Below are 15718 nucleotides of genomic sequence, written 5' to 3' on the forward strand. Positions count from 1 at the left end.
CCACCCTTGCTCACAGCATCGTACGTGAAGACACCACCCTTGCTCACTGCATCGTTCGTGAAGACACCACCCCTTGCTCACTGCATCGTACGTGAAGGCACCCTTGCTCACTGCATCGTACATGAAGGCACCACCCTTGCTCACAGCAATCGTACGTGAAGACACCACCCTTGCTCACTGCATCGTTCGTGAAGACACCACCCTTGCTCACTGCATCGTAACGTGAAGGCACCCTTGCTCACTGCATCGTACATGAAGGCACCACCCTTGCTCACAGCATCGTACGTGAAGACACCACCCTTGCTCACTGCATCGTTCGTGAAGACACCACCCTTGCTCACTGCATCGTACGTGAAGGCACCCTTGCTCACTGCATCGTACATGAAGGCACCACCCTTGCTCACAGCATCGTACGTGAAGACACCACCCTTGCTCACTGCATCGTTCGTGAAGACACCACCCTTGCTCACTGCATCGTACGTGAAGGCACCCTTGCTCACTGCATCGTACATGAAGGCACCCTTGCTCACACTGCATCGTACATGAAGGCACCCTTGCTCACTACATCGTATGTGAAGGCACCCTTGCTCACACTGCATCGTACATGAAGGCACCCTTGCTCACTGCATCGTACATGAAGGCACCACCCTTGCTCACTGCATCGTACATGAAGGCACCCTTGCTCACTGCATCGTACGTGAAGGCACCCTTGCTCACTGCATCGTACGTGAAGGCACCCTTGCTCACACTGCATCGTACATGAAGGCACCACCCTTGCTCACAGCATCGTACATGAAGGCACCACCCTTGCTCACTGCATCGTACGTGAAGGCACCCTTGCTCACTGCATCGTACATGAAGGCACCACCCTTGCTCACTGCATCGTACGTGAAGGCACCACCCTTGCTCACTGCATCGTACATGAAGGCACCCTTGCTCACACTGCATCGTACATGAAGGCACCCTTGCTCACTGCATCGTACATGAAGGCACCCTTGCTCACTGCATCGTACGTGAAGAAGCCCATGCTAACAACTGCCTGTGACGAGAAACATCAGCATACTGATCCACATGAGCAACTCTTGAAATGTGGAGAAAAACTTCACCATCCCATGAGTGAACTGAAAGATGGGTGGCTTGGAGAATCGAAGACTAAGCTGCTGGCCTCCCACATCCATCGACAGCTGTCTAATCATCTTGCCAGTTTAGTTTAGAGATACAGCACGGAAACAGGCCCTTCAGCCCACCGGGTCCGTGCCAACCATCGATCCCCGCACATTAACACCATCCTACGCCCACTAGGGACAATTTTTACATTTACCAAGTCAAGTAACTTACAAAACCTGTACGTCTTTGGAGTGTGGGAGGAAACCAAAGATCTTGGAAAAAACCCACGCAGGTCACGGGGAGAACGTACAAACTCCGTACAGACAGTACCCGTAGTCAGGATGGAACCCGGGTCTCCGGCGCTGCATTCGTTGTCAGGCAGCAACTCTACCGCTGCGCCACAGTGCCACCCAGTTATGATGACACTAACCAGCCAGCTACTTCTCTGAAGTCTTGCCTGCTGAGCGACTATAAAGAAGGCAAGGCCTATAGCCACCAAAATCATTGTAGTTTTGTACAAATGAACCATAAACACACCTAGTTAATAGTTTTGAAAGCAGTATTTTCTTACCTCGAAGAAGCAAAACTGGAAAATACCGATGAAACGCAGGTCAAAGCAATGATGGAGGTAATGTCACTCAGCTGGCGGGAATGGGTGTATCGAATGACCCATGACCTGGGCAACAGTGAATGCAGCGCCGGAGACTCAGGTTCGATCCTGACTACGGGCGCTGTCTGTACGGAGTTTGTACGTTCTCCCCGTGACCTGCGTGGGTTTTCTCCGAGATCTTTGGTTTCCTCCCACACTCCAGACATGCAGGTTTGTAGGTTAATTGGCTTGGTAAATGTAAAAGTTGTCCCTAGTGGGTGTGGGATCATGTTGATGTACAGGGGTGGACAGGGTTCCATGGGCTGAAGGGCCTGTTTCCACGCTGATCCACACTGTATTTCTAAACTGTATCTCCAAACACATGCAGGAGCAGTTGTAATACCAAACTCACTTATTGGTCAACAGAGTCGATCGAGCCTGGGACTGGTGGCAAATATCCTGACAGATGTCATTGGATCGAGACAGACAGAGTGAAATGCTGGAGCCAGGTCAACAAAGGAGCACAGTGAGTATGTATGGTCACGTCATTGACATCTGGCGACAGCAGGGCTGAAGGTACATTTACTGCTGACAAGCAGCAGCACGGCCTTGGGCCTTGACAAGGTAAGATGCCTGGAATGGACGTATGGCAAAATAACTTAGAAGGATGAGAGGGGAAGAGAGAGTTAGCTAGAGCTCCAGGGCCTAGTTAGAGTTAGATAGTGCTCCAGGGGCTAGTTATAGATAGAGCTCTAGGAACTAGTTAGAGTTAGATAGTGCTCCAGGGGTTAGTTAGTTAGATAGAGCTCCAGGGGCTAGTTAGTTAGATAGAGCTCCAGGGGCTAGTTAGTTAGATAGAGCTCTAGGGGCTAGTTAGAGTTAGATAGTGCTCCAGGGGCTAGTTATAGATAGAGCTCTAGGGGCTAGTTAGAGTTAGATAGTGCTCCAGGGCCCAGTTATTTAGATAGTGCTCCAGGGGCTAGTTAGAGTTAGATGGAGCTCCAGGGGCTAGTTAGTTAGATAGTGCTCCAGGGGCTAGTTAGAGTTAGATGGAGCTCCAGGGGCTAGTTAGTTAGATAGAGCTCCAGGGGCTAGTTAGGGTTAGATAGTGCTCCAGGGACTAGTTATAGATAGAGCTCTAGGAACTAGAGTTAGATAGAGCTCCAGGGACTAGTTATAGATAGAGTTCTAGGGGCTAGTTAGAGTTAGATAGAGCTCCAGGGCTAGTTAGAGTAAGATAGAGCTCTAGTGGTTAGTAAGTGGGAGCAGGGCTGAAGGTACATTTACTGCTGACAAGCAGCAGCACGGCCTTGGGCCTTGACAAGATAAGATGCCTGGAATGGACGTATGGCAAAATAACTTTTTGGATGAGAGGGGAAGAGAGAGTTAGCTAGAGCTCCAGGGGCTAGTTAGAGTAAGATAGTGCTCCGGGGGCTAGTTATAGATAGTGCTCCAGGGGCTAGTCATAGATAGAGCTCTATGGGCCAGTTAGTTAGATAGAGCTCGAGGGGCTAGTTATAGATAGAGCTCCAGGGGCTGGTTAGAGTTAGATAGTGCTCCAGGGACTAGTTATAGATAGAGCTCTAGGGGCTAGTTAGAGTTAGATGGAGCTTAAGGGGCTAGTTAGTTAGATAGAGCTCCAGGGGCTAGTTAGTTAGATAGTGCTCCAGGGACTAGTTATAGATAGAGCTCTAGGGGCTAGTTAGAGTTAGATAGTGCTCCAGGGACTAGTAATAGATAGAGCTCCAGGGGCTAGTTAGAGTTAGATGGAGCTTAAGGGGCTAGTTAGTTAGATAGAGCTCCAGGGGCTAGTTAGTTGGATAGTGCTCCTGGGACTAGTTATAGATAGAGCTCTAGGGGCTAGTTAGAGTTAAATAGAGCTCCAGGGCTAGTTAGAGTAAGATAGAGCTCTAGTGGTTAGTTAGAGTTAGATCGAGCTCTCGGGGGCAGTGGAATCAAGGGATATGGGGAGAAGGCAGGCACTGGTTACTGATTGTGGATGATCAGCCATGATGACAGTGAATAGCGGTGCTGGCTGGAAGGGCCGAATGGCCTCCTCCTGCACCTATTTTCTATGTTTCGACGTAATTAAGAACTCTCTCGCCTGATAAAGAACAAACGTGTGTTTTGTTTATTCAGCCTTAGTGGAGAGACAACTTGAAATGATTGACCTTAACATCATGAGAGCCTTGGGATGGAACAAAGGCTTCCTGTCAAACATTGAAGGAAAATTAGTGTACAAGAAAGGTGGTCCGTGACATCGGGGGTGACAACGAGGGAACAACCATGGCAAGATGAAGGGACCTGCGTTCAAATCTCAGAGACCACCCCCCACCCCCCCCCCCCCCCCCCCCCCAGCAACAGAGTGAATCTGGCCAATTCATTCTTGTGGGTAATATCTGACTCCAAGCCATGCATTTGGTGATTTAGTTCACAAAGTGAGATGTTGAAATAGTAAAGCTGTTAGAAGTCAAATGTTTGCATGCTTGTTTAAGTTATTTGAGTGTTAATAAAGATTACGTTGTACTAAACCTTGGTTTAGAGTCTTTTGTTCGACGCGTCAGGTGATACCCAAAAGAAGTCATTGGTCAACACATGCCATTGAACCAATCGACTTACCTGCGACTGAGATTTTCACTGGCTCGCTGTGTGTCGAGTTGTACAACTTTCCAGTGGCATTAGTTTCATATTGACACAAATATTCCCCTTCTTCATTGCTGTTCTCCGCAGTGATTTGGAAAACAGCGGGACCACCTTGGTCTGAGACCTGTTGTGACCTGATGCAGTTTGTTTTGATGTCTTTATAGAGGAAGTATTTACTGACGGTGAAGTAGACCGGCGCTCTGCATTGCAAGGATATTTCTTGGCCTGGTAGATAGTTCGCAGGCTCCTTCTCAACTGAAAGAGTTGGCTCAGGTGGCTTATCTGAAAGATATATCAAAAATAAAAATGAGTGAAAAAGTATCGGAAATTGGCTAGAAAGCTAATGGCATGTTGGCCTTATTAACGAAACAATTTGCTTTCAGGAGTAAAGAGGTCCTTCTGCAGTTGTACAGGCCCATGGTGAGACCACATCTGGAGTATAAGAAAATAACTGCAGATGCTGGTACAAATCGATTTATTCACAAAATGCTGGAGTAACTCAGCAGGTCAGGCAGCATCTCAGGAGAGAAGGAATGGGTGACGTTTCGGGTCGAGACCCTTCTTCAGACTGATGTCGGGGGTGGGACAAAGGAAGGATATAGGTGGAGACAGGAAGATAGAGGGAGATCTGGGAAGGAGGAGGGGAAGGGAGGGACAGAGGAACTATCTGAAGTTGGAGAAGTCGACGTTCATACCACCGGGCCGCAAACTGCCCAGGCGAAATATGAGGTGCTGCTCCTCCAATTTCCGGCGGGCCTCACTATGGCACTGGAGGAGGCCCATGACAGAGAGGTCAGACTGGGAATGGGAGGGGGAGGGGGAGTTAAAGTGCTGGGCCACCGGGAGATCAGTTGCGTTAATGCGGACCGAGCGCAGGTGTTCAGCGAAGCGATCGCCGAGCCTGCGCTTGGTTTCGCCGATATAGAGCAGCGGATGCAATAGATGAGGTTGGAGGAGGTGCAGGTGAACCTCTGTCTCACCTGGAAAGAATGTTTGGGTCCTTTGATGGAGTTGAGGGGGGAGGTAAAGGGACAGGTGTTGCATCTCGTGCGGTTGCAGGGGAAAGTGCCCGGGGTTGGGGTGGTTTGGGTAGGAAGGGACGAGTGGACCAGGGAGTTACGGAGGGAACGGTCTCTGTGGAACGCAGAGAGGGGAGGGGGTGGGAAGATATGGCCAGTGGTGGGGTCCTGTTGTAGGTGACGGAAATGTTGGTGGATGATATGTTGGATCCGTTGGCTGGTGGGGTGGAAGGTGAGAACGAGGGGGATCCTGTCCTTGTTGCGAGTGGGGGGAGGGGGAGCAAGAGCGGAGCTGCGGGATGTAGAAGAGACCCTAGTGAGAGCCTCATCTATAATGGAGGAGGGGAAGCCCCGTTTTCTGAAAAACGAGGACATCTCGGAAGCCCTAGTCTGAAACACCTCATCCCGGGCGCAGATGCGGCGTAGACGGAGGAATTGGGAGTAGGGGATAGACTATTTGCAGGGGACCGGGTGGGAAGAAGTGTAGTCCAGATAGCTGTGCGAGTCGGTGGGCTTGTAATAAATGTCCGTCACTAGTCTGTCTCCTGTGATGGAGATGGTGAGGTCCAGAAACGGGAGGGAGATGTCAGAGATAGTCCAGGTATATTTAAGGGCAGGATGGAAATTGGAGGTGAAGTGTATAAAGTCAGTGAGTTCTGCATGGGTGCAAGAGGTAGCACCAATGCAGTCGTCGATGTAGCGGAGGTAGAGTTCGGGGATGGGGCCGGTGTACGTCTGGAACAGGGATTGTTCGACGTACCCGACAAAGAGGCAGGCGTAGCTAGGGCCCATGCGAGTGCCCATAGCTACGCCTCTGGTTTGGAGGAAGTGGGAGGAGATACCACATCTGGAGTATTGTGTACAGTTTTGGTCTCCTAATTTGAGGAAGGACGTCCTTGCTATTGAGGACGTGCAATGTAGGTTCACCAGGTTTATTCCCGGGATGGTGGGACTGTCATATGAGGAAAGATTGGAAAGACTGGCCTTGTATTCACTGGAGTTTAGAAGGATGAGAGGGGATCTTATAGAAACATATAAAATTATAAATGTTCTGGACAAGCTAGATGAAGGAAAAATGTTCCCAATCTTGGAGGAGTCCAGAACCAGGGGCCACAGTCTAAGAATAAAGGGGAGGCCATTTAAAACTGAGGTGAGAAGAAACTTTTTCACCCAGAGAGTTGTGAATTTGTGGAATTCTCTGCCACAGAGGGCAGTGGAGGCCAATTCACTGGATGAATTTAAAAGAGAGTTAGACAGAGCTCTAGGGACTAGTGGAATCAAGGGATATGGGGAGAAGGTAGGCACGGGTTACTGATTGTGGATGATCAGCCATGATCACAATGAATGGCGGTGCTGACTCGAAGTGGCAAATGGCCTCCTCCTACACCTATTTTCTATGTTTCAATGTTTTTCTAACGGGCTGCCAGAGGAGGTAGTTGAGGCAGGGACTATCCCAACACTTGGACAGGTACATGGATAGGACAGGTTTGGAGGGATATGGGCCAAACACGGGCAGGAGGGACTAGTGTAGAGTCATTGAGTCACAGAGTGATACAGGGTGGAAACAGGCCCTTCGGCCCAACCTGCCCACACCGGCCAACATGCCCCATCTACACTAGTCCCTCCTGCCCGCGCTTGGTCCATATCCCTCCAAACCTGTCCTATCCATGTACCTGTCCAAGGGTTGTGATAGTCCCAACCTCAACTACCTCCTCCGGCAGCTCGTTCCATACACCCACCACCCTCTGTGTGGAAAAGATACCCATCGGATTCCTATTAAATCTTTTCCCTCCTCTCTCACCTTAAACCCATGTCTTCTGGTCCTCGATTCCCCTACTCTGGGAAAGAGACTCTGTGCGTCTACCTGATCTATTCCTCTCGTGATTTTGTACACCTCTATAAGTTCACCCCTCATCCTCCTGCTCTCCAAGGAATAGAGTCCCAGCCTGTCCCAACCTCTCCCTGTAGCTCAGGCCCCTCGAGTCCTGGCAACATCCTCGTAAATCTTCTCTGCACCCTTTCAAGCTCCACAATATCTTTCCTATAATAAAGTGCCCAGGACCAAACACAATACTCTAAATGCAGCCTCACCAACGTCTTGTACAACTGCAACATGACCTCCCAACTTCTATACACAATACTTTGATTGATGAAGGCCAATGTGCCAAAAGCCTTGTGTCACCACCTTGTCCACCTGCGACTCGACCTTCAAGAAACCATGCACCTAACTCCCTCTGCTCTACAAAACTCTCCAGAGGCTCCCCCATTCTATCGCAGATGGGTCATGTGAGTCGATGTAGATAAAAACATAAAAACATAGAAAATAGGTGCAGGAGGAGACCATTTGGCCCTTCGAGCCGGCACCGCCATTCATTGTAATCATGGCTGATCATCCACAATCAGTAACCCGTGTCTGACTTCTCCCCATATCCCTAGATTCCACTAACCCCTAGAGCTCTATCTAATTCTCTTTTAAATCCATCCAGTGAATCGGCATCCACTGCCCTCTGTGGCAGAGAATTCCACAAATTCACAACTCTCTGGGTGAAATATTATTTTCTCACCGCAGTTTAAAATGGCCTCCCCTTTATTCTTAGACTGTGAGTGGCCCCTGGTTCTGGACTCCCCCAACATTGGGAACATTTTTGCTGCATCCAGCTTGTCCAGTCCTTTTATAATTTTATACATCTCTATAAGATCACCTCTCATTCTTCTAAATTCCAGTAAAACAAGCCTAGTCTTTCCAATCTTTCCTCATATGTAAGTCCTACCTTCCCAGGGATTAACCTCGTGAACCTACGCTGCACTGCCTCAATAGCAAGGATGTCCTTCCTCAAATGGGGAGACCAAAACTATACATAATACTCCAGATGTGGTCTTACCAGGGCCCTATACAACTGCAGACGAACTTCTTTACTCATATACTGAAACCCTCTGGTTATGAAGGCCAACATGCCATTAGCTTTCTTCACTGCCTGCTGTACCTGCACGCCAGCTTTCAGTGACTGGTGTACAAGGACACCCAGGTCTTGCTGCACTTCCCCCTTACCTAACCTGACACCACTGAGATAATAATCTGTTTCCTTGTTTTTGCCACCAAAGTGGATAACCTCACATTTATCTACATTATACTGCATCTGCCATGCATCTGCCCACTCACTCAACCTGTTCAAGTCACCCTGCAACTTCCTAACATCCTCTTCACAGTTCACACTGCCACCCATCTGCAAACTTGCTGGTATTACTAATTCCATCATCCAAATCATTAATATATATGGTGAATAGTTGCGGCCCCAACACCGAGCCTTGCGGCACTCCACTCGCCATTGCCTGCCATACTGAAAAGGACCCGTTTACTCCTACTCTTTGCTTCCTGTCTGCCAGCCAATTTTCTATCCATGTCAACACCCTACCCCCAATACCATGTGCTCTAATTTTGCTCACCAACCTCCTGTGTGGGACCTTATGAAAGGCTTTCTGAAAGTCTAGATACACAATATCGACTAGATACACAATACACTTCATCCATTTTACATGTCACATCCTCAAAAAATTCCAGAAGATTAGTCAAGCATGATTTCCCTTTCATAAATCCATGCTGACTTGGACATATCCTTTTACTGCTATCCAAATGCACCGTTATTACCTCTTGCAGACCATCAGGCCCTGGGGATTTATCAACCTTCAGTCCCATCTGTCTACCCAATACTATTTCTCGCCTAATGTAAATTCTTTCAGTTCCTCTATCCCCCTAAATCCTCTGTCCTCTAGTACATCTGGGAGATTGTTTGTGTCTTCCTTAGTGAAGACAGATCCAAAGTACCTGTTCAACTCTTCTGCCATTTCCTTGTTACCCATAATAATTTTACCCGTGTCTGCCTTCAAGGGACCCACATTTGACTTAACTAATCTTTTTCTCTTAACATACCTATGGAAGTTTTTACTGTCCTTTATATTCATGGTCAGCTTCCCCTCGTACCTCATCTTTTCAGCCCGTATTGCCCTTTTTACTACCTTCTGTTGTCATTTGAAAGTTGCCCACTCCTCTGGCTTCCCGTTACTCTTTGCTGTGTTATCCATCTTTTCTTTTAGTTTTATTCCATTTCTAACTTCCTTTGTCAGCCACGGTTGCCTCTTACTCCCCTTAGAATCTTTCTTCCTCTTTGGAATGAAATGATCCTGCATCTTCTGGATTATGCCCAGAAATTCCTGCCATTGCTGTTCCACCTTCATTCCTGCTAGGGTCCTTTTCCATTTGACCTTGGCCAGTTCCTCTCTCATGCCTTCATAGTCCCCTTTGTTCAACTGCAACACTGACATTTCTGGTTTAACCTTCTCCCTCTCAAATTGCAGATTAAAACTAATTATATAATGGTCACTACATCCAAGTGACTCCTTTATCTTGAGTTCCCTTATCAAATCTGGTTCATTGGACAACACTAAATCCAGAATTGCCTTCTCTCTGGTGGGCTCCATTACAAGCTGCTCTATGAATCCATCTCGGAGGCACTCTACAAACTCCCTTTCTTGGGGTCCAGAACCAATATGATTTTCCCAGTCTACCTGCATATTGAAATCCCCCATAACCATAGTGGCATTACTTTTGATACATTCTTTATGTCTCTCTGTCATAGTGATACAGTGTGGAAACAGGCCCTTCAGCCCAACTCGCCCACACCGGCCAACAATGTCCCAGCTACCCTAGTCCCACTTGCCTGCGTTTGATCCATATCCCTCCAACCTGTCCTATCCATGTACCTGTTCAACTGTTTCTTAAACGATGGGATAGTCCCAGCCTCAACTACCTCCTCTGGCAGCTTGTTCCTTACACCCACCACCCTCTGTGTGAAAAAGTTACCCCTCGGATTCCTATTGTCTTTCCCACTTCATCTTGATCCTATGTCCTCTGGTCCTCGCCCCTACTCTGGGCAAGAGAGTCTACCCGATCTTTTCCTCCCATGATTTTGTACACCTCTATAAGATCTCCCCTCATCCTCCTGTGCTCCATGGAATAGAGACCCAGCCTGCTCAACCTCTCCCTGTAGCTCACACCCTCTAGTCCTGGCAACATCCTCGTAAATCTTTTCTGAACCTTTTCTACCTTGACGACATCTTTCCTGTAACACAGTGCCCAGAACTGAACACAATATTCTAAATGCAGTCTTACCAACGTCTTGTAGAACTGCAACATGACCTCCCAACTTCCATACTCAATGCTCTGACTGATGAAGGTCAATGTGACTTACCTCTCACTGTTATAACTTGTGGATCACTGAATTCGGACGTGAAGACTATTTCTGAGACGTCAATGTTGTAACAGCAGCTGAAGTTCCCCGCCAACTGGCTCTGGATCTCCACGATTGTGAAGTTCACCGACTTGTGGTTTGGTGGTACACGCATGGACAACAAAGCCTTCTTCTCACCGACCCTGTGCAAGAACATCTCACTCCCCGTGTAGTATGGGGCGATGGTACACTGCATCGTCACGTTCTCACCAGGCATGTAAACGCTGGGCGTGCGGTAGACAGTCATTGAAGGTTTCTGGGGCTGTTCTGAGGGGAGTGAAACATGGACACATAGGACCCAATGTCGACAAACGCTCATTGTACATTAACCCACTCATTTAACACACTGTCATAGGAGGAAAGATTGGAAAGACTCGGCTTGTATTCACTGGCATTTAGACGGATGAGAGGGGATCTACAGCAAGGTGAACCTACGCTGCACTCCCTCAATAGCAAGAACGTCCTTCCTCAAATTAGGAGACCAAAACTGCACACAGTACTCCAGATGTGGTCTCACCAGGGCCCTGTACAACTTCAGTAGAAGCGCCTTGCTCCTATACTCAAAAACTCTCTCTATGAAGGCCAACATGCCAAGATAGAAAAACAATCAGGAATGGTCACAGAAGGCTGTGGAGACCAAGTCAGTGGATATTCTTAAGGCAGAGATAGATAGGTTCTTGATTAGTATGGGTGTCAAGGGTTATGGGGAGAAGGCAGGAGAATGGGGTTAGGAGGGATAGATCAGCCATGATTGAATGGCAGACCCGATGGGCCGAATGGCCTCATTCTCATCCTATCACATGATCATTTGTTTCATATCTCTGTACATCTCTGTCTACATCTCTTCTTTCCCTCTCCTCCGACTCTCAGTCTGAAGAAGGGTGTCGACCCAAAACGTCACCCGTTCCTTCTCTCCAGAGATGCTCTCTGAACCATCTCATAAGATCATAAGTGATCAGAGAAGAATTAAGCCATTTGTTCCATCAAACGAACTCCCCCATTCAAACATGGCTCTACAACACCATATCTACATGTGACGCCACTTTCAGGGAACTGTACACCTGCTCTCCTAGATCCCTCTGCTCGAAAACACTCCCTGTCTACCTGTGACGCCACTTTCAGGGTTCTGTGTACCTGTGCTCCTAGATCCCTCTGCTCGACAACACTCCCTGTCTACCTGTGACGCCACTTTCAGGGTTCTGTGTACCTGCGCTCCTAGATCCCTCTGCTCCACAACACTCCCTATTAGGTTGCTTCTGGAGTCCCCATAGTATGCAATTCACTTCTTCCTAGTCTTCTGCTCTGTGCTACGAAACTCAAAATCGGGGAGTTGTAAAATGGTCCGTGCTTACCTGAGCAGGTCACCTGCGCTCGAAAGTAGTCATAGCAGGTGTTTTCCGACCAAGACAGAGACAAGCAGTTCCAGAGAGTCCTCTCTGTGCCCTGGCAGTGCACATAGTTCAGTTGTACATCGTCCGTTCCAAATCTGTACCTCTCGGTGGACACAGCACTCTTGCCAAAACCACATCCCAGGTGCCGGCACACCACCCCTGCTTCAGAAAGGCCCCATCCTCTTGCACACACCTTACCCCAGGTACCATTGTAGAAAACCTCCACCTCTCCTTCACACACATTGTCTCTGTTCGCCAGCCTCAGTTTCACATCATCTGGTGAGATAGAGTAAGAGTCACACACTCTAGATTCACAGACTCCGAGATTTGTAGAAACATACAAACATACAAACAGAGAAAATAGCTGCAGGAGGAGGACATTCCGCCCTTCACGCCAGCACTGCCATTCAATGTGATCATGGCTGATCATCCACAATCAGTAACCCGTGCCTGCCTTCTCCCCATATCCTTTGATTCCACTAACCCCGAGAGCTCTATCTAACTCTCTTTTAAATTCATCCAGCGATTTGGCCTCCACTGCCCTCTGTGGCAGAGAATTCCACAAATTCACAACTCTGGGTGAAAAAGTTCCTTCTCATCTCACTTTTAAATGGCCTCCCATTTATTCTCAGACTGTGTCTCCTGGTTCTGGACTCCCCCAACATTGGGAACATTGTTCCTGTATCTAGCTTGTCCAGTCCCTTTATAATTTATACGTCTCTATAAGATCCCCTCTCATCCTTCCAAACTCCAGTGAATACAAGCCCAGTCTTTCCAATTTTTCGTCATATAACAGTCCCTCCATCCCAGGGATTAACCTCATGAACCTACGCTGCACTGCCTCAATAGCAAGGATGTCCTTCCTCAAATTAAGAGACCAAAACTGCACATGATACACCAGATCAACAGGGCCCTGTACAACTTCAGAAGGACCTATTTGCTCCTAAACTCAAATCACACCATCATTTATACAGTAGACTCATGGAGGATGGTAGAGATATGAGCCAAACATAGAGGGGGGCGAGAGAGAGGTGGAGAGAGAGAGGTGAGAGAGAGGGAGGGAGAGAGAGGGGAGAGAGAGGGGGGGAAGAGAGAGAGGGGGAAGGGAGAGAGGGGGCAGAGAGATGAGAGAGACAGAGAGAGAGAGTGAGAGAGAGAGAGAGAGAGAGAGAGAGAGAGAGAGAGAGAGAGAGAGAGAGAGAGAGAGAGAGAGAGAGAGAGAGAGAGAGAGAGAGAGAGAGAGTGGGGAGAGAGATGTAGGGGAGAGAGGGAGAGTGTGGGGGGAGAAAGAAAGAGATGGGGAGAGAGATGGGAGAGAGGGTGGAGAGAGGGGGGAGAGAGAGAGAGATGGGATTGTAGATAGTGAAGATGGCTATCAAAAATTGCAGCAGGATCTTGATAATTAATAGACACAAAGTACTGGAGTAACTCAGTGGGACAGGCAGCATCTCTGGAGAAAAGGAATGGATGGCGTTTCTGGTCAAAACGCTTCTTCAGGGAATAGGAGGCAGTGTGTCACTGGTTATGGGGAGAAGGCAGAAGATCAAGGTTAAGATGGAAAATTCAAGATGTATAATGACGAGCAGTTTTGGGCCCCGTGTCTGAGGAAGGATGTGCTGGCTCTGGAGAGGATCCAGAGGAGGTTTACAAGAACGATCCCAGGAATGAATGGGTTAACGTACGATGAGCGTTTGTTGGCACTGGGCTTGTGCTCACTGGAGTTTAGAAGAACGAGGGGGGACCTCATTGAAACTACCGAATAGCGAAAGGCCTGGATAGAGTGGATGTGGGGATGATGTTTCCACTAGTGGGAGAGTCTAGGACCAGAGGGCACAGCCTCAGAATTAAAGGACGGTCCTTTAGGAAGGAGATGAGGAGGAATTTCTTTAGCCCGAGGGTGGTGAATCTGTGGGATTCATTGCCACAGACGGCGGTGGAGGCCAAATCAATGGATATTTTTAAGGCAGAGATTGATTGTTGATTAGTACGGGTGTCAGGGGTTATGGGGAGAAGGCTGGAGAATGGGGTTAGGCGGGAAAAGCCATGATTGAATGGAGGGGTAGACTCAATGGGCCAAATGACCTAATTCTGCCCCAGCAGGTTGTTGGGTTAAGACATTGGTGAGGCCATAGTTAGAGGATTGTGTTCAGTTCTGGGCACCGTGTTACAGGAAAGATATTGTCAAGCTTGGAAGAACGCAGAGAAGATTTACGAGGATGTTGCCAGGACTCGAGAGGCCTGAGTTACAGGGAGAGGTTGGGGCAGGCTGGGACTCTATTCCTTGGAGCGCAGGAGGATGAGGGGTGATCTGACAGAGGTGTACAAAATCATGAGAGGAATAGATCGGGTAGAGTCTCTTGCCCAGAGCAGGGGTGAGAACCAGTGGACACATGTTCGGGATGGTGGAAAAGATTTAATGGGAACCTGAGGGGCAACCTTTCCACACAGAGGGTGGTGGGTGCGTGGAACGAGCTGCCGGAGAAGGTAGTTGAGGCAGGGACTATCACAACACTTGGATAGGTACATGGATAGGACAGGTCTGGAGGGATATGGGCCAAACGTGGGCAGGTGGGACTCGTGTAGATGGGGCATGTGGGCCGGTGAGGGCCAGTTGGGCTGAAGGGCCTGTTTCCACGCTGTATCACTCTATGTCTCAAACTAATCACATACCTTGCACTGTTATGTTGAGGCCACTACTCAGCGAGGAGTTGAAATGGAGTCGTTCGTTAACAAAGACCTCGTATTTGCAAAAATAACTCCCTTCGTCTCCTTTGTCGATCTCCGTGACGTTGAAGAGAACAAAGGATTGGGAATCCGTGGCCATTTGGGAATCGATGAGATTGGCCTCGTGGTCCTTGTACAAATAAAACCTGCATTGCTCACATCCTTCCTGTGTCTGGCATTTCAACGTCACATCTTGGCCTTGGATGATAACATTGGATGCTCGACTCTGCATCATCTCCGGTGCTGGCAGGTACTCTGAAATCAGAAGAATATTACAATCACAGTGCCATTGAGTCACAGAGGCACAGAGTCATAGAGTGGAAGCAGGCCCTTCAGCCCAACTTGCCCACACCGGCCAACATGCCCAATCTACACCAGCAGTGCAGTTGTATAGTTGCAGTTGTATAGGGCCCTGGTGAGACCACATCTGGAGTATCGTGTACAGTTTTGGTCTCCTAATTTGAGGAAGGACATCCTTGCTATTGAGGCAGTGCAGCGTAGGTTCACGAAGTTAATCCCTGGGATGGTGGGACTGATATATGGCCATTTAAAATTGAGGTTAGAAAAAACTTTTTCACTCAGAGAGTTGTGAATTATTGGAATTCTCTGCCACAGAAGGCAGTGGGGGCCAATTCACTGGATGAATTTAAAAGAGAATTAGATGGAGCTCTAGGGGCTAGTAGAATCAAGGGACATGGGGAGAAGGCAGGCACAGGTTATTGATTGTGGCTGATCAGCTATGATCACAGTGAATGCAATGCTGTCTCAAAGGGCCAAATGGCCTCTTCCTGCACCTATTTTCTATGTTTCTATGTTACACAAGACCCACCTGCCCGTGTTTGGCCCACATCCCTCCAAACCTGTCCTATCCATGTAACTGTCCAAGTGTTGTGATAGTCCCTGCCTCAACTACCTCCTCCAGCAGCTCGTTCCATACACCCACCACCCTCTGTGGAAAGG

At 48.5% G+C, this 15718-nt stretch overlaps 1 protein-coding gene across 1 annotated transcript in view; it reads right to left on the reverse strand.

The window, feature by feature from the left end:
• Nucleotides 1–937: 937 nt before the first annotated feature.
• The window catches only part of LOC144601989 (scavenger receptor cysteine-rich domain-containing protein DMBT1-like), a 26749-nt gene continuing 11968 nt past the window's right edge, over nt 938–15718 (reverse strand). The window contains exons 4-8 of the mRNA XM_078414673.1: nt 14705–15013; nt 11996–12310; nt 10605–10910; nt 4316–4621; nt 938–1035 (exon numbers count right to left, since the gene is read on the reverse strand). Of these exons, the coding sequence (XP_078270799.1) occupies nt 938–1035; nt 4316–4621; nt 10605–10910; nt 11996–12310; nt 14705–15013 (1334 nt within the window). The remainder of the gene's footprint in view (nt 1036–4315; nt 4622–10604; nt 10911–11995; nt 12311–14704; nt 15014–15718) is intronic.

The sequence above is a fragment of the Rhinoraja longicauda genome, chromosome 17, assembly GCF_053455715.1.
Source record: "Rhinoraja longicauda isolate Sanriku21f chromosome 17, sRhiLon1.1, whole genome shotgun sequence".
In the NCBI taxonomy this organism is placed as follows: domain Eukaryota; kingdom Metazoa; phylum Chordata; class Chondrichthyes; order Rajiformes; family Arhynchobatidae; genus Rhinoraja; species Rhinoraja longicauda.